Raw genomic sequence first — 19157 nt, forward strand, 5'->3', positions numbered from 1 at the left:
CACACGACACACTCTCTCGCTCACACACACACACGACACACTCTCTCACTCACACACACACACGACACACTCTCTCACTCACACACACTCTCTCTTTCTCACTCACTCTGACACCCACCCACCTCTCACACATAGGACACACACACACACTCTCTTTCTCTGCCTCCCAAACACAATCCTCTGTGGGGAACTGGAACAGCAGATCGTGTTTCTCATTGTCATGTTGTCCCCAGTTGGAATTGCACCCTCAGCCACGCTTTTCCCCCACCTCCTCCCCATCCCTACCACACGACCTCTACAATTCCAAACGTGGCCATTAGGAGGCAGGAGGGTTGGGGTTTTGGTAAATCGAGGCCTTTTCTTTCAGTGTATCCAGGCAGAGGCGACAGCTCCAGCTTCCTGTAAAAGAGAGGGGGAGATAAACAAGTGGGTGAATATAGACACCACACAGGGGCAAGCTCATTTCAAGGCAATCTCACTCCTTTCCTGGGTCCTGTGGGCCAGCTGATTTAATTTGATTTGATTTTAGTGTCATGTGTACCGACCAGCCTCTGAGTGTGACACTGTTCAGCTCAGTCTCAGGATAGAGGGCAGGCAGTGGTGGAGAACTTGCTCTGGACCTCCAGCAGTGGGGAACATCCTCCCTGCCATCCAGCTCTGTCAGATTTGGATATATTTCAATCAGATCTCCTCACATTCTTTTAAACTTTAGTAAATATAGGCCCATTCAACCCAATCTCTCCTTGACAATATGACAAACTTCTCCTCACAGGAATCGGTCTGGGGAACCCTTGTGGAATTCATTCTCTATTAGGAATATTATTGGTAAGGGGACCAAAAGCTGTACACTATATTCCAGTACGGCCTTACCAAGGCCCTGTACAGCTGCAGTAAGACATTCTTTCTCTGAATTCAAACCCTCTTGCAATGAAAGCCAATATACCATTGGCCTCCCAAACTAGTGACAGGTATACAATGACACCCAGGCCCCTTTGTAAATCCACACTTCCCCAGCCGTCAACGTTTCAACAGCATTCTACCAACCTGCTTTTCTTACTGAAGCAAGCTTCAGATTTCTCCAGGTTACAGTGCCTCATTCTCTGCAAAGTAGCACATTATGTAGGTACTCCTATTAGCAGCCTGTCACCCAGTGATGGCCCACAAGGAGAGATGGTAGGAGTGTTCAGGACAGATGTTAGGAAGCACAAAGGGTGGGAGAGGTTTGGAATTCTGTTCCACAGACAGCAGTGGGATGCTGGATCAGTTGTTAATGTTAAACCTGAGATAGATATGTCTGCGTTAAGCATTAAGGGACATGGGCGAAGGGCAGGCACATGGAGCCAGGCCTCACCGAACAGCAGAACAGGCCTGAGGAGCTGAATGGCCTACTCCTGCTTCTAAGTTCCGCTTGCCCATTCCACCAACATGTCTGAGACCTCTTCACATCCTCCTCACCATTCCCAATATCACCTAGGTGTGTGTTGTCATCAAATATGGAAATATTATATTTCATTCCCTCGTCCAAATCGTTGATATACATTGTGAATATTTGGGCCTAAGCACTGGTCCCTGTGGTACTGCACTTATCACTGCATTCCCCTCTGAAAATGGCCCGTATCATTTCTGCTCTGTTTCTTGTCTGCTGACCAGTTCTCAGCCCATCCCAGTATATTACCATCAATCCCATCGGCTTTGATTTTCCACACTAACCTCTTACATTGGACTTCATCAAAATCTTGCTGAACCTCCAAATGCACCACATCTATTGGCTCTCCCGAATCTACTGTGCTCATTACATCCTCAAATAAACTCCAGTTGGTTTGTCAGACACAATTTTCTCTTTCACAAATCCATGTTGACTGTTTAATCCCACCGGTGGTTTCTAAGTGCCCAGCTAATCACATCCTTTACAGGGGGGGAGGTGGCAGTCACATTTAGCTCCCTCCACTGATCAAAGCACACAGGAGGCATCATGTAGCCTGTGTCCATCTGTCTGTCTCCCCTCTCTCTTCCCCCAGAAACAGTCATCTTCGAGTTTCAGTAGACGCAGGCCTAGCTCACCTTCAGGGGGCTCCGACATCGGTGGGGTGAGGCAGTACATGTGGTAACCACGATCACAGTCATCACAGAACAGGAGCTGGTCCTGAGGAATTCAACAGCAAAAAGCCATCAGCAGAGAACATAGAACATAGAACACAGAACACAGAACAGTACAGGCCCTTCAGCAAACGATGTTGTGTTGAACTTTTACCCTAAACCTAAGGTCTATCTAACCTCCACCCCTACCTTATACTATCATCCATATGCCTATCTAATAGCCGCTTAAATGCCTCTAATGAGGCCGACTCCACTACCCTCTCCAGCAATGCATTCCATGCCCCGACCACTCTCTGAGTAAAGAACCTACCTCTGACGTTTCCCCTATATCTACCTGCACTCGCTTTAAAACTACGCCCCCTTGTAATAGCCACCTCCACCCTAGGAAGAAGTCTCTGGCTGTCCACTCTATCTATACCTCTGATCATTTTGTACACCTCTATCAAGTCACCTCTCATCCTTCGTCGTTCTAAAGAGAAAAGCCCTAGCTCTCTCAACCTTTCCTCGTAAGACCTTCCCTCCATTCCAGGCAACATCCTGGTAAATCTCCTCTGCACCTTTTTCAACGCTTCCACATCTTTCCTGTAATGAGGCAACTAGAACTGGACATAATTCTCCAGATGTGGCCGAACCAGGCTTTTGTATAGCTGGAGCATAACTTCACGGCTCTTGAACTCAATCCCTCTATTAATGAAAGCTAACACACCATACAGCTTCTTAACAACTCTATCCACCTGGGTGGCAGCTTTCAGGGAACTGTGGACGTGAACCCCAAGATCCCTCTGCTCCTCCACACTGCCAAGAATCTTTCCGTTAACCCTGTATTCTGCTTTCAAGTTTTTCCTTCCAAAATGAATCCCCTCACACACTTTTCAGAGTTAAACTCCATCTGCCACTTCTCAGCCCAGCTCTGCATCCTATCAATGTCCCCTTGTAACCTAGAACAGCCCTCCGCACTGTCCACAATGTCACCCACCTTCGTATCGTCCGCGAACTTACTAATCCACCCTTCCACTCCTTCATCCAAATCATTTACAAAAATCACAAATAGAAGAGGACCCAGAACAGATCCTTGTGGTACACCACTCATTACTGAGCACCATGTTGAATATTTTCCGTCCACTACCACCTTTGTCTTCTAAGGATCAGCCAATTCTGAATCCAATCTGCCACATTTCCCCCTATCCCATGCCTCCTTACCTTCTGCATGAGCCTACCATGCGGAACCTTATCAAACGCCTTACTTAAATCCATGTATACCACATCCACTGCTCTACCTTCATCCACATGTTTGGTCACCTCTTCAAAGAATTCAATAAGGTTTGTGAGGCATGATCTACCCCTCACAAATTCATGCTGACTATCACGAATCAAACTGTGACTTTCCAAGTGATCATGAATCATACCTCTCAGAGATCTTTCCAATAATTTGCCCACCACTGACGTAAGACTAACTGGCCTGTAATTTCCGGGGTTATCCCTATTCCCTTTTTTGAACAAGGGAATGACATTTGCCTCTCTCCAATCTTCCGGCACTATACCCGTGGACAGTGAGGACGAAAAGATCATCGCCAAAGGCCCTGCGATCTCTTCCCTCGCTTCCCATAGAATCCTTGGATAAATCCCATCAGGCCCGGGGGACTTATTTATCTTCAACTTCCTCAAAATTCCTAGCACATCTTCCTTACTAACAGCAACCTCCTCTAGCCTACCAGCCTGTTTCACACTGTCCTCCTCTACAACTAGGTCCCTCTCAGTTGTGAAAACCGAAAGAAAGTATTCATTAAGGACCTCTCCTATCTCTTTACGCTCCATGCACAAATTCCCTTTACAATCCTTGATCGGCCCTACCCTTTCTCTGGTCACTCTCTTATTCCTCACGTACGTGTAAAAAGCCTTGGAGTTTTCCTTGACCCGATCTGCCAAGGTTTTCTCATGCCCCCTTATAGCTCTCCTAAACCCTTTCTTCAGCTCCTTCCTGGATAACTTGTATCCCTCTAGAGCCTTTTCCGTTCCTTGTTTCCTAAACCTTACATAAGCATCCTTCTTCCTCTTAACCAGTCGTTCGACCTCTCTTGAGAACTAAGGCTCCCTCACTCGACTGCATCTTCCCTGCCTGCTAGGGGCAAACATATCGAGCACACACAGTATGCATTCCTTAAACAATCTCCATGTTTCTATAGTGCTCTTCCCTGACAGGATCTGTTCCCATTTTATGTTACCCAGTTCTTGCCTAACAGAATTGTAATTACCCTTCCCCCAATTATAAACCTTACCCTGCTGTATGTACCTATCCTTTTCCATGACTACTGTAAAAGTAACAGAGTTATGATCGCTACCGCCAAAATGCTCTCCTACCAACAGGTCTAACACTTGGCCCGGTTCATTGCCAAGCACCAAATCCAAAGTGGCCTCTCCTCGTGTTGGTCTATCTACATACTGTGTCAGGAATCCTTCCTGAACGCACGGACAAAATCCGCTCCATCTAAACTATTACAACTAAAATGTTTCCAATCAATATTTGGCAAGTTAAAGTCACCCATGACTACAACCCTGTGACTTCTGCACCTTTCCAGTATCTGCCTCCCAATCCGCTCCTCTACTTCTCTGCAACTATTAGGGGGCTCTGTAAAAAAAACCCCAACAGAGTGACTGCTCCTTTCTTGTCCCAGAGCGGACACAGCACAGCGGTGTGTACTATTAGCTGGCGAGTTGGAGAAGTGAAGCTGCTCTGAGTGCAGTCGTGTGATTTGGAGGAAGCTAGCTGTTGCTACGATTTCCTGTGCTGACAGGACAGTGGGTGGGGGGTGCAGTTTGTCCTCACTCGCCCTGTCCTTGTACTCACATCATTCTCGGAGGTTCCACACAGATTGCAGCATTTACACTCGATGCACTGCCAACGATATGTCTTTACTGCTGCCATCATCACCGGGGTGAACTGCAGACATGAAGGGTGTCCTGGAAACACAAACCACTCAGTTAGCAACTAGCCTGACCAAACCCCCTCGCCGTTCACCGAACTGCACAGCCTCATCTCCGCAACAGACCCGAAACCGGAGGCAGCTCCTGGGCTGGGGGGGGGGCAGCGGGTCGACAAAGCGGGGCGACGTGGGCACTGTGGTGGGGCACAGGGGGAAGGGACCGAGAGCTGACAGCCCCCAGCCCCCCTGAGGAAAGGCTGGAAAAGGCTCCTCTCGCAGGCAGAGGAAGCCAAGGCAATGAAGTGGGATGTTTCTGATCGACCGCAGGGGGAGGCAAATACAAGGGGAGGTGGAGGCGCTGACGTCAGACATCCCCGAATCAATCTAACAGGGAATTCACCGCCCCCCACCTAGAGAGCGAGGAGAATGTGGGACACGCAGGGAAGGGTTGTGGAGAATTGTGTTGGTATGTTTAGCGGGAAATCACAAGGGAGAATGGAGCAGGAGGGTAGGGAGATGGAGGTGGGGGGCATAGGGTTTGGACTGAGGCTCACAGGGAGCAGCAGCACTAGCTGATGGGCTGAATGGCCTGCCTGTAAAACCTGTCAAGGAGGAAGAGCAGTGAAGCTGGGTACCTGAGCGGCCACAGTCTGAGCACGACACCAGCTCCTCGGACTGGCCTGTCTTCTTGTTGAGTCTTGAGTCGCCCAAGCAGAAGTCACAGTAGTTGTTGGGGAGAGCCAGTCCATCTGGCCCCTTCTTCGCTGTGGATTAGAAACCAGAAAACGAGAGATAGAGAGAGCGCGAGAGAGACGGAGACAGAGACAGAGACAGAGACAGAGACAGAGAGACAGAGAGACAGAGAGAGAGACAGAGACAGAGACAGAGAGAGATAGATAGTGTCAGAGCTCTCGGAGAATTGTCAGGAACAGCTCACCAACTCTTGCCTGCATTTACTTGGTAACAACAATGTCTTGGGGTGGGGGGGAGCTGGGGGCTTGATGATTGCTGCTGCGGGCTGTGGTGGATTCTCCAGGGGGGAGGGGGTGGACATAGCCTGTGACACTGGGCAGTGGGGAGAAAGCAGGAGATGACTGTCACAGACCATCAGTGAAACAGCATGGTGAGCATGCTGCCCCACCGCATCAACAGCCCAGTGGACAGCAGGGAGGGAGACAATAAAACAAACCCCCTGTCCACTCTGCAGGCTCGCACTTGCTTCTTAAGACACTTAGCGACTTACAGCAATGGGAGCATTTAGATCTGATTGGGATGCTGGCTCAGGGGGTATCCAAAACCTGGGCAAAACCGCGTCAAGGGCCTATTGGGTTCAGGGCAGGACCAGGCCCTCAGGCAGCAGGGACACCCTCACCTCAGTACCTCAGAGCTGTCCACCTCACTCCCCCATCGCGAGCACTCCCCTCACACCCAGACACAGTAAGGCAGTAAGAGAGAGAGGTTGGCTCCAGACCTGCTTTTAATTTTCTGAAGTCGCCTGGAGGTCGCCCCACTGTAACGAAGAGAAGGGGACAGTGAGAAAAGACCAGCATTTCTGCATTTCTCCTGCAAACCAGCCCCCACCTTCCCCAGCTCACTCCAACTTGCCCCAGCATCAAACAGGGGCTGTGCTCGAATCTCGCTGGATAGGTGTCCACAGGGCTTCCCCCCAGCTGGTGCCTCGACACAGAGGTCCCATTCTCTCCACGCAGGCTGCTCGATTGCAGGCGACATCACAGTCGAAGCTGGTGCCATCACCACCCAATGGCCAAACGTACACTGTTTCCAGAGGGATGTCACCAGAGAGTAAACAGGAATGGTAAGCAGCTTTCTCGTTCATTCCCACAACAGCCACCACCACCACCACCCCCACCCCCGGGTGCCCCTCACCCCCCCGGACAACTTTAAGAGTACACCGACCGGTTGGTGGAATGAGAAAGATTTACAAAAGACATGAGGGGCAATTTTTTTTTTTTTTTTTTTTTACACAGAGGGTGGTTCATGTGTGGAGTGCACTGCCAGAGGAAGTGGTGGATGTGGGTACAGTTACAACGTTTAAAAGACATTTGGATAAATTCATGAATAGGAAAGGTTTGGAGGATTACGGGCCAGGAGTAGGCAGGTGGGACTAGTTTAGTTTGGGATTATGTTCGGCGTGGACTAGTTGGACCTGAGGGTGCGTTTCCATGCTGTATGACTCGGAGTCTGTGGCAGGTGAACAGGGCAGTTAATAAGGCAGACAACTTTATTCATAGGGGCACAGAATACAGGAGCAGGGATGTGACACTGAACTTGTATAAGACACGGATTAGACCTCAGCTGGAGTACTGTGCGTGGTTCTGGGTGTTACACTTTAGGAAGGATGCGAATGCGTTGGAGAGAGAGCAGGAGAGGTTTACAAGAATAATTCCAGGGATGAGAGATTTATGAGGATAGACTGAAGAAGGTGGGACTGTTCAACTTGGAGAGAAGGTTGACAGGTGATTTGCTAAGGATTTTCAAATTCCTGAGCAGGCTGGATAGATAGGGAGAAGCTGTTCCCACTTATAAAAGTAACAAGAATGAGACAGCACAGATTTAAAGTCATTTACAAAAGGGTCAAACGTGATGGGAGAAAACCTTTTTCTAACATAGCGAGTAGCACGGGTCAGGCCTGCAAATGTGGAGGAAGCAGGTTTGATTGGAGCATTCACAAGAGGACTATTGGATAGAAGCTGCGTACACAGTACGGGGGCAATAGGCAGGAGATCTGCACTCTGGCTAACAATGGGCTGAATGGCCTCCCTCTGCACTGTAACATGCCTGTGATTTTGTGAAGCACCTCTCCCACACATCCCACCCTGGCTGAGATAAGTGAAGTCGGCACAGAACCAATACCAGACGCTACCGGGTCAATCCAACTCACACCATGCTGTTAGGACATTAACCTCGAGGATTAAAGGTCCAAGAATGTTCTAGAAATCCAGACAGGCCCCGGAACCAGCACAAGCAAGAATTCCTATTTCTGGAGTCTCTGGTACATGGGAAAATATAAGCAGCAAAAGGAAGAGGCCATTCAGCCCATTTCGAAGTCACACAGGATAGTGAGAAAATCATTCAAGAATCTTGAAGCTGTTCTACTAAGCAATGAGATCTCAGTGGATCTGTTCCTCATCTCACACCCCTGGATAACAACCCAACAGTCCAGCCCCAGGCCAGTCTCTTCACTTCAGAGCAGGATGTGGGCGTGGGGAGATGGAGCAGAGGAGGAAGTTCCAGAATGTTCCTTTGTGTGAGGAATTGCTTGCTGACGGCCCCCGAATGGCCTGGCTCATATTTGAAGATGAAAGATTCTCTCCAATCTCCTTTTGACTTGCTCCATCTCCAGCCCCAGCCTTCCAGGAGTGAGTTTCATTTGAAATCGTGTTCTTGACCTCATGCTCTCCAGCCAGGTTATAACAGCTCCTTCCAAAGCGAAACTGGGAATTTCGTGTTCAGTCGGTGGTGAGTGATTGCCAAACCTCATCCCCTTTTCACCTTCATTCATGTTGGATGTGCATATCTGGTTGGGCTCAGTCTTTACTGCCCGTCCCTAGTTGCCCCTTGAGAAGGTGGGGGTGAGCTGCCTTCTTGAACCGCTGCAGTCCATGTGCTGTGGGTTGACCCACAATGCCCCTTAGGGAGGGAATTCCAGGATTCTGACCCAGTGACACTGAAGGAACGGCGATATATTTCCAAGTCAGGACGGTGGGGGGCTCGGAGGGGAATGTGCAGGGGGGTGGTGTTCCCATGTACCTGCTGCCCCTTGTCCTTCTGGATGGAAGTGGGTCGTGGGTTTGGAAGGCGCTGTCTGAGGAGCTTTGGTGAGTTATCGGAGATTCTCTCAATCACACCCAGAGCCTCTGCAAGACTCCACCCCCCACCCGCCAATCCTGGGCCAGGCAGGGAATTCTCAATTAGGCCCCGTCCCATCATTATCCCACAAATGAATAAAACAAATAAATCAATTGCATGGTACTGGAGGGTCAAAGCTCAGACAACCCATTGGTTTCTAAAAACACCTCATCGCTCAGCAGGTGGATTTGCAGAATAAGACAGCACAGGTGAAGGCTATTTGGTCTGTTGTACAATGCCAGCTCTGAGGGAGTGGGATATCTCCCATTATTCCCAACTCCTCCTCCCTCCACCGTCTTCTCCCCCCAAGCAGAGCCCTGGAGTAAACTGTACGCACCGCAGGCTGATACTAACCGATAGCACTCACACTCCCCAGCAGCTCTCCCCACTCCCACTCCTCCCTAGTAAAGAGAAAGATGGCAGCCACGCACACTTACGTTCCTCCCTCCGGTGCGATATTGGGATCTGGGGCTCCAGGTCTTTCTCGTCATCTCCTTCTTCGTCCGCCAGGTGGGAATGCGCGTAGTGGTAGCTGAGCCCCGGTCGGTTCTTGTAACGTTTCCCACAGACTGTCGTGGTGAAGGGAGAGGAGAGAGCGAAAACAAAAAGACAGAACGGTTCAAGAAGCTGGCTGAATTCCCACAGGAACGATGTGAGAAAATGTAAGCTGTACAGAACACAACCAGAGATGGGAGGTTTGTACAAGCTAAAACCCCAAACACTAAGGAAGGAGCACTCCTCTCAGCTTCACTGACAGCCTGACAATTACATGGCAACTGGGGAACAAGGGCAAGGAAATGGCGGCGGGGGCGGGGGGGGGGGGGGTGGTAGAGAGAGAGAGGGAGAAAACAGTAAACCAGGCACAGGAATGGCAGAACTGTGTCAGCTCAGGCTTTAGGGCTGAACATCTAATTCTTAGTGAGCTAGTGTGTGTAAGGGTTACTTTGAGTTCTACTGCCAAGAAATAAACAGGTTTAATCAGATAGTTAGTGTGGACCACACAGAAGCTGCTGCTGTTCATGTTGTCCCCGAAAGCCTCCTCCCACACCCTTCTCCATCTCCCTCTCTGTTCTTTTCTCCCTCGTGTGTTCATCCAGCTTCACTCCACTCCGCCACCCCCCCACCAAAAATATCGACCCAATTCCCCTTGAGCCCTTCCTGTAGGAGTGAGTCCCACATTCTCCCCATTCTCTGGGGGCAGGACCTTTCTCCTGAATTCCCCTTTGGATTTATCCAGGACTGTCTGATAACAATGGCGCTCCCCTGATTCTGGTCTCCCCTCACGAGGGGAAACGCCTTCTCTCCATCTCCCCAGTCAAAACCCCTACACATCGTTTCCATGAGTAGATCAGGTTAGCCCTCAGCCTGCTCTTTCCCAGAATAAGATAGCGGCGATTTCCCCTGTAGCTTTCTTCCTGGCAACAGTTCAGGGGTTTGTCCACGTTTGTTTTGGTCTTGCTGAGGGAGAGCGGCAGCAGGAGGGGAGAATCTGTTTGATGAGTGGAAAGCCGGTTAGTTAGAGTTTGTCAGCTGTACATACTGACACCAGAAGGGAAAGGGGAAAATGGACAGACACCCAGGATAGGCAGCTTAAAAACACTCAGGAAAAGGTGAGCGCTCAGGAACTGTGTCACATCTCCCCAGGAGTGACTGCAAGGTCAGTAATGACTGACATTTGACCACACACTGTTGCAATCGGACAGTTACACGTTAATATCATTCACAGACTCAGTCACTGCTGAACAAAGGGTTTGTACTGGCACTGACCCAGGACCAATTAGCACCGGCTCAGCACTTAGCCAAGGCAACACACTGAGGACGTTGTCACTGCTTCCTGAGTGGGAACCTGGAAAAAGGGAGAAGCAGTGGGCACAAACAACACAAATCCATCTGGGAACGTGGGCCTGAGAGAAAATCAAAATGAAGCAGAAGCTGGAATTTTGAGCAGACAGACCCAGCATTAGACTGTCGGTTTGTTTGTTATACAGCAGCGAAAGGTGAACAATACTTAAAGCATAAAATTCAATTAAATCACACTCACAAGGCCATAGCTTCACAGACCCGAGACCACGCCCCATGCTGTCATGCCAATTAAGAGCAGGAGGAGGCCACTCAGCCCATCAAGCAGACAGTGCATTTCCGTCAGATTACAGCTGACAGGATTAGTCCCACCAAGTCTCAATACCTTTTGCAAACCCCATTCACCCTGCACATCAGGAACTGAGCAACCTCAGTATTAAAACCAGACAGCATTCTGTTCCCATCTCCTCTCTCAGGGAGAGAGCTCCAGACTGTCACAGCCCTCTAACAGAAACCGTTTCACCTCCTCTCCGTGCCAAAATTGCGACTGTGGGTCTTTAAACTAGGAGCCTCTAGTTCTAGATTATCCCACAACAGAAACACCCTTTCCACACCCACCCTGTCAGGATTTGATCGGCATCAAACAACCGGAGGCTGAGCACCACAATGCTGGATGGTCAGTGCCAAGGGAGCGCCACAGATGATCTAGGTCATTCTCACACTGCAGTGTCTAGGATCTTGCTGTGTGATCATTGGCTGCTGTTTCCCACAGCAGTGAACACAGTTCATAAACAATCTCTTCAGTTGGCTCTGGTGTGTTGGAATGGCCTCAGCTGGGAAAGCTGTTCCAACTAATTCCTCTTTAGCAAGCGGCAGCAGAACACACTGTTTAACCTGTGTCAGGGAGCTGTGACAGCTGGGGAGAGAGACAGACATTCGATTGGAAAGGAAGTGGAACCCTCAGCTGCTGCCCCTACAGACCATTGCGTAATTTCATTAGAAAAAGCAAGGAGCAGAGTGCTGATCAATGGCAATGTCATACTGCAGCCTGGTGCACTCACTCTGACACAGCCTCCTGGGAAACACTGGGCTGAGGAGCTCCCTGCAGGACCAGAGGAAGCATCTGTTGAGTCATTGTCCCTCACTTGCAGGGCTGGCAGGATTCGATTCAGGTTCAAGACAAGACACTGGGAGCAGTTCCTCAGCTGGAGGTGGTGATGGGTTAAACAGGAAGCAGACCCCAACCTGGCCACTCGCTCCCAAGGCTCAATGTAACGTACCCACAACACACAGGTGAACTCTGTCCCACCCCTCATATTTAATCATAAAAAACCAAGGGGAGGCCATTCAGCCCCTCCAGTCTACTCCCCAGTTCAGTAGGATCTTGGCTGCTCTGGTTGTGGTCTCAATGTAACCTTCTGTCTGTCATTGCCCCATACCCCTTGATCTGACTGTAACACATCCTGTGACCCAGCTTCCACTGCTCTCTCAGGGGAAGAGAGTTTCACAGAGTAAGCACCCTCAGAGAAGACAATCCTCCCTGTCTCCATCTTCAATGGGAGACCCCTTATTCCAAGGGTGTCTCCCTACCCTTGCACTGTAGACTCCCCAATGTCCTCTCAGCATTGGACTTATTGCTGGGTTTGTCACATACTCACATGATGCAGACAGTGAGGACATGTCGCTGGATCTGAAGTGGTGTGGTTTGCACAGTGAGCTTTGTGGTTGAGGGTTCTGAGAGGAGTTATAAACCAGCCCCAAGAGCCAAGCTCTGCTCCAGGAGCAATGGCAAGTTCATTCAGCATTTGGACATTGGATTTATATCACTCCCTGCCTGGACTGTGGGGCTAATCGACTAAGGACAGCATCGCTCTCATGTGATCCCCAACAGGCCTCTGCTGACCGGGCTATGGATAGGAAATGGAGACCTGGGGGACTCGCTGCCCCTCAGCAGCAGCTCAGGGACCGACTGACAGATTGCAAACCCCTCCCCAGGGGGGCTTCCTGGGCTTGAGGCAGGAAGCCAGGCCAATTGGTCCCACAACACTGCCTTGCTCAGGGGCAGTGGGCATTCTCCCCCAACAACTCTTTAGCCGAGGCAATCTCTCGTGTCTCCACCCACCCTTCACCCCACCCCCTCTCCCAAAGTAACACGCACACACGCGCACACACACACACACAGACAGACACACGGAGGAAATCAGAACCAAGGAAAGTGACAGACAGCTGGAGGAAGAGGCACAGGCAAACAAGGAAGAGGACAGTGTGAATCTCCAGAATACCTCGTTCAGAAGATTTGGAGGTATGCTTTTGTTTGCATCTATCTGCAACAGAGAAGATAAAGAGTGTGAAAAGATCTGAAAGAACAGGTGCGGTTTAGTTTCTTTTCTTTCCTTGAAATAAAGAGCCAGAGGGGTTGAGAATACCTGGGTGCTGGAGTACAGGCCCATACAGGTTGCACTCATTTCTGAGACGCGTTTGCTGTCTGCGATTAAACAGGAGAGCGTGGACGGTGACATCAGGCTTGGTTTGAGCTTCCAGCACAGACAGCTCCCCAGGACTCTGCTGAGCCCTGAACCCTGCCCCATTTAAACAGCGAAGGGGTCTAGACAGCAGCAGAGGCCATTTACCAGATCAACTCCCACCCAGAGAGGGGGCTTTTACTGCCAGAGTCCACAGTGAAACACACAGGGCCCAAACATAAGCAACTCTGACCACGGGCTAACATCCAAGAATGCAACAAAGGGTTTTTGTCAAGGACCTCGAGCAGGAAGCAGGCAAAATGTCTTCGACCCCTGCACTTTAATATGGGTTATTGGTCTCAGTATTACACAGGCCACCACTGCAAGGCTAGAGGGTATACTGGCGACTGCCACAGCTACAGCACACTTAACAGCAACATTTATAAGGATTATCACTGCCAATACTATACAGGGTTTTACTATAAGCCTTGTACCCATTATCACAGATACAGCAAGGCTTGTAAACATCATAATCTGTATGGATACTATTGCCAAAACATCAATAATATGTCAGGGTTAATATTGCAAGGGTACCATCAGTGACAGTATCCAAGTTGATACTGCCAACAACAGACTGGTGTCTGATAGGACAGAATGCAGGAATTACTGAAAATATACATTTTGTTGAAATTCCTCATTTTGTGCTCAACAGAACAATTCACAAGAATTACCAAAAGGAAAAGGGAACAATATTTTAGACTATACAAAGAGTGCAGACTAAGTAGACTTTCATTGGAAAAAGCATTGCCATGCAGGAAGTACCAGTTAGATGACGACTGACATCTAACTGCCAAGCCTTGTTTAAGTTTATTGCTTTGGATTGGTCAAGACACTGCTGCGAGAAATGAACCAGAGAATGGCTGTTACCCCTTTTGTTGAGTCAAAAATGGCACAATGTGTGTACAGGTGCTTCCCCTCCCACCACCATCTACAAAGAACAGGGCCATGTTTATTAATATGGAGCTTGTGTGTGCCACAATGTGAGCCCGAAAGACAATCCTACATGAGATTTATTCCCTGCACACATAAAAGATGCTGTGCCCATTGCACACACGAGCAAAGGGGTAGGCAGGGGTTCAGTGCATCTGTGATGCCAGGAATGTACCTTTCAAAGACTGGCTGATCACAACATGCAAGCCAGCCCGCACTGGCAAATCTCACCACACTGAGTAATGTTCGATGTAACAATTGGACAGTATTTGCTGGTCCTGAGTGCAGTTTGTCAGTGACCCCGCCTGAACACTCAGCAATATTTCCCAGGTTATCGACTATAAAATTCCCGCTACCACTTCTGTTATTGCCTGGGTTCTCGTCTGCACTGGTCAATCTATTGTATGCTCTGGAGCTGAGATGACTGACCTCCTATGGGAGGACTAACCATTTGAAGGGGGTATGCAATGACTGGTAGGACCGTAGGAAGAAGACAGGATTAGAGATCATGGCGTGCATGTCCATGGATCCTTGAAGGCAGCAGGACACGCAGATCATGTGGTTAAAAAGCTATATGGGACAGTTGCCTTTATTAGTGAAGGCACTGAATACAAGAGCAGGGAGGTTATGAAGGAAAGAAAACAAATTGCTGGAGAAACTCAGCAGGACTGTGGAGCGAGAGAGACAGTTGTTAATGTTTTGAGCGCAATGACTCTTCCAGCAGCCATGCTGCCTGGGTTTGAGCGGATCAGCGACGAAGAGAAACTGGATAGGCCAGGGCTGTTTTCCTTAGAACAGAGAAGGTTGTCACAGAGTGGGGAGGGGGTGGCAGGGCGACCTGATTGAGGTGTGCAAAGTTCTGAGGGCTATAGACAGAGCAGATACGAAGAAACTTTTCCCCTGAGGTCAATAACCATGGGTCACAGATTGAAGGTAAGAGGTAGGAGGTTTAAAGGGAATTTGAGGAAAAGCATTTTCACCCAGAGGGTGGTGGGTATCTGGAACTCATTGCGTAAAGGGACGGTACAGGCAGGAACCCTGGAGACATTTAAGAAGTATTTAGATGAACATTGAAACACCACAGCATACAGGGTTACAGGCCAAGTACTGGGGAGAAAGGATTAGAATTGATGGACACCATGGGCCGAAGGGCCTCATTCTGTGCCATTAGGATCTCTGACTCTATGACATGATGCCAGCGGGATTCTGGATGGTGAAGGACAGTTGGTCACCTGGCTGCCCTCAATCTGAGCAGCTTCAGTCTCTGGGAACCTTCCCCAATTTGGAACATCCTGTAGAGTGAAACATCAAACTCACTCTGTAGTGAACAGGAAACCGGCGACAGTCAGGGACACTGGGCCGCTGAGCGGTATACACCCGGGGTTAACAGGGAACCTGCCTCTCCCGATGGAGCTCAGGGATCGAAACAAGCTGCAGCTGCTGGCCTCCTCAGTTGGGACACAGACAGGGGAGAGACTTCAATCACCTGACAGTCCGACCTGCTACCGCCGTTACACACACTGATTCCAAATTCCATAAACCACTTCGGACACGGGAATTCTGTCAGGCAGGCGCCTCGTGTTTAAGTGGTGAAGGAGAAGGAAGGTATCACCCTGCTAATGAACCCCCCCAATCCCCGGTTCTCTATACTGCCCCTCTGCTTCCGTGACATTGTCTATTCCAACATTTTTGCCCCAATGGCGGGAAAATCCAATCCTTTGTGTGGCAGTCCCTCAGGATACATCTGATTGGCACCCACTCCCAGCAAAGTCCTTGAAGGATGAGAGTATGGAGTGACAGCTCAGCCAGGGCACAGCCTTCCTCGAGCCATTCCTCATGGGACTGAGCAGGGAGTGGGGAGAGAAGGACCAATGGACTGGGGAGGGGCGAGAGGCGACAGATCAGGATAGCAGGGCACAGACTGACCTACAGAGAATGACTAGAGGAACTCAGACTGCTGGAGGAGACAAGGCAGGGTACTTACTGTCACAGGCATAAGGTTTCTCTCGGTCCTCGATGGCAGCAGCATCCATTGCTTTCTTTCTCGCGCTCCTGCCAACTCCCTTACCCTGAGACAAGAAAAACAAATTACTACTGTCCCAGCAAACCATTCAGTGCCAGCTCCAACATTGTGGAGGCTCACACAGTGATAACATAATTGTAACTTCAGTCCTGAAATGATATATCAGCACACAGTAGATGGTCATCAGATTGAGACATTTCTGACACGGTGAAAGTCACCAGAGACTTCATAAGAGTATCGTCAGACAGATTTCAACGAGGAGGGCGCTGGGGTCAGGGGAGGGGACACTGGGCGCAGGAGGCAGCGATAGAGATAGGGAGGGGTGTAGGGGCTAGAGGAGGTTACAGGGTTAGGGAGGGGGTGTAGGGGCTGAAGGGGGTTACAGACATAGGGAGGAGGTGTAGGGGCTGGAGGGGGTTACAGACATCAGAAGTGGGTGTAGCGTCTGGAGGGGGTTACAAAGATAGGGAGGGGAGTAGGGCCGGAGGAGGTTACAGGGTTAAGGAGGGGTGTAGGGACTAGAGGAGGTGACAGAGATAGGGAGGGGGTGTAGGGGCTGGTGAATACAGAGGGGTGATGTAGTGTGGAAGCTCTGAAGCCACTGATGAAGGAGAGCAGCTTCACCATCTGAAGGAACTCCCATTGATGGTGGAATATTGGATGGTCTGTCGACTTGGGTGGGCCACAATGGAATGATTTAAGCACGAGGGAGAACCTCACCAGGGCAAAGGTGGATCCTAAACAGTTTACATTCTTCCCAGGAGGAGGTCCACTGAGAAAGAGAGCAGCTTACCTTGGCTCGGCCTTTACTCCTGCGCTTCGGGAGATCTTCCTCATAATCTTCATCATCCAGGTCATCCAGAAAATCATCGGGGTCCAAGATTCTCTGCAAACAGACATACACAATCAGAAAATGTTCCTCACACAATGCTCCAGGGGAGAGTCACACCCACTTCATCTCATCCCAATCGCTCTGGGAAAGACTGGGTCCTTTTATTGTGTGGTTTTGAATTGTAGACTGCAGGATTGCTGTACGTTATTGAAGCAGATAACCAGACACTCATTGTAAACAGTATCTACTCAGCTGCTGGGTCCAGCAGTAGCTGAAGTGCAGATAAGCTGGGGCTAAGGAGTCATGTACAAATGGTTGTCAACAAGTAGATGATTGGTCTGTGGACTAGTGACTGTTTACTGATGACAAAGGCATTCTGCCTGGGAACAACAGCATGATTTGTAAGGAAGGGAGCGCCGCACTGTCGGAGGGTCAGCGGCGCACTGTCGGAGAGTCAGCGCCGAGGGAGCGCCGCACTGTCGGAGGGTCAGCGCCGAGGGAGCGCCGCACTGTCGGAGGGTCAGCGCTGAGCGTGCGCCGCACTGTCGGAATTACCACCTTCTTGAGATATTGAAGTGAGGCCCTGTCTTCCCTTACAGTGTGGGGTGTATGAACAATCCCACTGTCCCTATCAGAAGAAAAATGAGTGGCCTGTTTTCCTCCATCTCCAGATTCCCAGAATATGACAGCAAGTGATTGGAGGTGAAATCTCACATTGGTGTGCGTGGGATCCTGCCTGTGCATTGTTGGATGCTGGGTTTCCCACATTTAAACAGCTTGACCTCCAGGGCCTCAGGCAGCATCACACAAGTACCTGCTGAATACAGCATTCTGACAAAGTAACACTGTTCCCTCAGGCTAACAAGAGGCTACAAAGCCAAACTGAAGACCAGAAAACAGAGGAATAGAAGGAACAAAATCAGAAATTGCTGGAAAAGCTCAGCAGGTCTGGCAGCATCCATTGGACAGAAATCAGAGTTAACATTTTGGGTCCAGCGACCCTTCCTCAGAGGAACAGAAGGAAACTATTCAGCCCATCCAGTCTGCTCCACCATTTAATGAGATCAAGTCTAACCTGGTCATCGTCAACGGCCCTTTCCTGCTTTATCACCATAACTCTTGATTCCACTGCTCATTAAAGAGCTGTCTCCCTGCCCTGAATATGCTTAATTTTTCAATAAATTCACTTGTTGGACCATCGTTGGTTAGGCCAGTATTTATTGCCCCGTCCCTAGTTGCCCCTTGAGAAGGTGGGGGTGAGTTGCCTTCTTGAACCGCTGCAGTCCATGTGCTGTGGGTTGACTCACAATGTCCTTAAAGAGGGAATTCCAGGATGTTGACCCAGCGACACTGAAGGAACGGCGACATATTTCCAAGTCAGGATGGTGATGAGCTCGGAGGGGAACTTGCAGGGGATGGTGTTCCCATGTATCTGCTGCCCTTGTCCTTCTAGATGGAAGTGGGTTGTGGGTTTGGAAGGTGCTGCCTGAGGATCTTTGGTGAATTTTTGCAGCGCACCTTGTAGATGGTACACACTGCTGTTACTGAGCGTCAGTGGATGGGGAGGGGGCAGTGGGATGTTTGTGGATGTGGTGCCAATCGAGCGGGGGCTGCTTTGTCTTGGATGGTGTCGAGCTTCTTGAGTCTTGTTGGAGCTGCCCCCATCCAGGGGCAAGTGGGGAGTATTCCATCCCACTCCTGACTTGTGCCTTCTAGATGGTGGACAGGTTTTGAAGAGTCAGGAGGTGAATTACTTGTTATAGTATTCCTGGTCTCTTGCCTGCTCTTGTAGCCTCTGTGTTTATGTGGTGAGTCCAGTTGAGTTTCTGGTCAATGATAACCCCCAGGATGTTGATAGTGGGGGTTTCAGTGATGGTAACACAATTGAATGCCAAGGGGCAGTGGTGAGATTGTCTCTTATTGGTGATGGTCATAGCCTGGCATTTGTGTGACGTGAATGTCCCTTGCCACTTGTCAGCCCAAGCCTGGATATTGTCCAGATCTTGTTGCATGTGAACACGCACTGCTTCAGTACCTGAGGAGCTGCGAATGGGACTGAACATTGTACAATCATCAGTGAACATCACCACTTCTGACTTTATGTCTGGAGAAACCAAAAAAACTGCGGATGCTGTAAATTAGGAACAAAAACAAAGTTGCTG

General features: G+C 49.7%; 1 protein-coding gene across 1 annotated transcript in view; it reads right to left on the bottom strand.

Annotated features, from left to right (window-relative positions):
• The window catches only part of LOC109921874 (zinc finger protein ubi-d4), a gene marked incomplete at its 5' end in the record, with an annotated part of 18730 nt that extends 1637 nt beyond the window's left edge, over window positions 1-17093 (bottom strand). The window contains 9 exons of the mRNA XM_048621206.1: window positions 1-399; window positions 2062-2143; window positions 4943-5055; window positions 5654-5782; window positions 6490-6528; window positions 9326-9457; window positions 12971-13012; window positions 16125-16209; window positions 16957-17093. The exon at window positions 1-399 is cut by the window's left edge and continues 1637 nt beyond it. Coding sequence (XP_048477163.1) covers window positions 317-399; window positions 2062-2143; window positions 4943-5055; window positions 5654-5782; window positions 6490-6528; window positions 9326-9457; window positions 12971-13012; window positions 16125-16209; window positions 16957-17093 — 842 coding nt within the window. The remainder of the gene's footprint in view (window positions 400-2061; window positions 2144-4942; window positions 5056-5653; window positions 5783-6489; window positions 6529-9325; window positions 9458-12970; window positions 13013-16124; window positions 16210-16956) is intronic.
• Between the last annotated feature and the right edge of the window lie 2064 nt (window positions 17094-19157).

This window comes from Rhincodon typus, unplaced genomic scaffold (assembly GCF_021869965.1).
Source record: "Rhincodon typus isolate 14 unplaced genomic scaffold, sRhiTyp1.1 hic_rhity00000113, whole genome shotgun sequence".
Classification (NCBI taxonomy): domain Eukaryota; kingdom Metazoa; phylum Chordata; class Chondrichthyes; order Orectolobiformes; family Rhincodontidae; genus Rhincodon; species Rhincodon typus.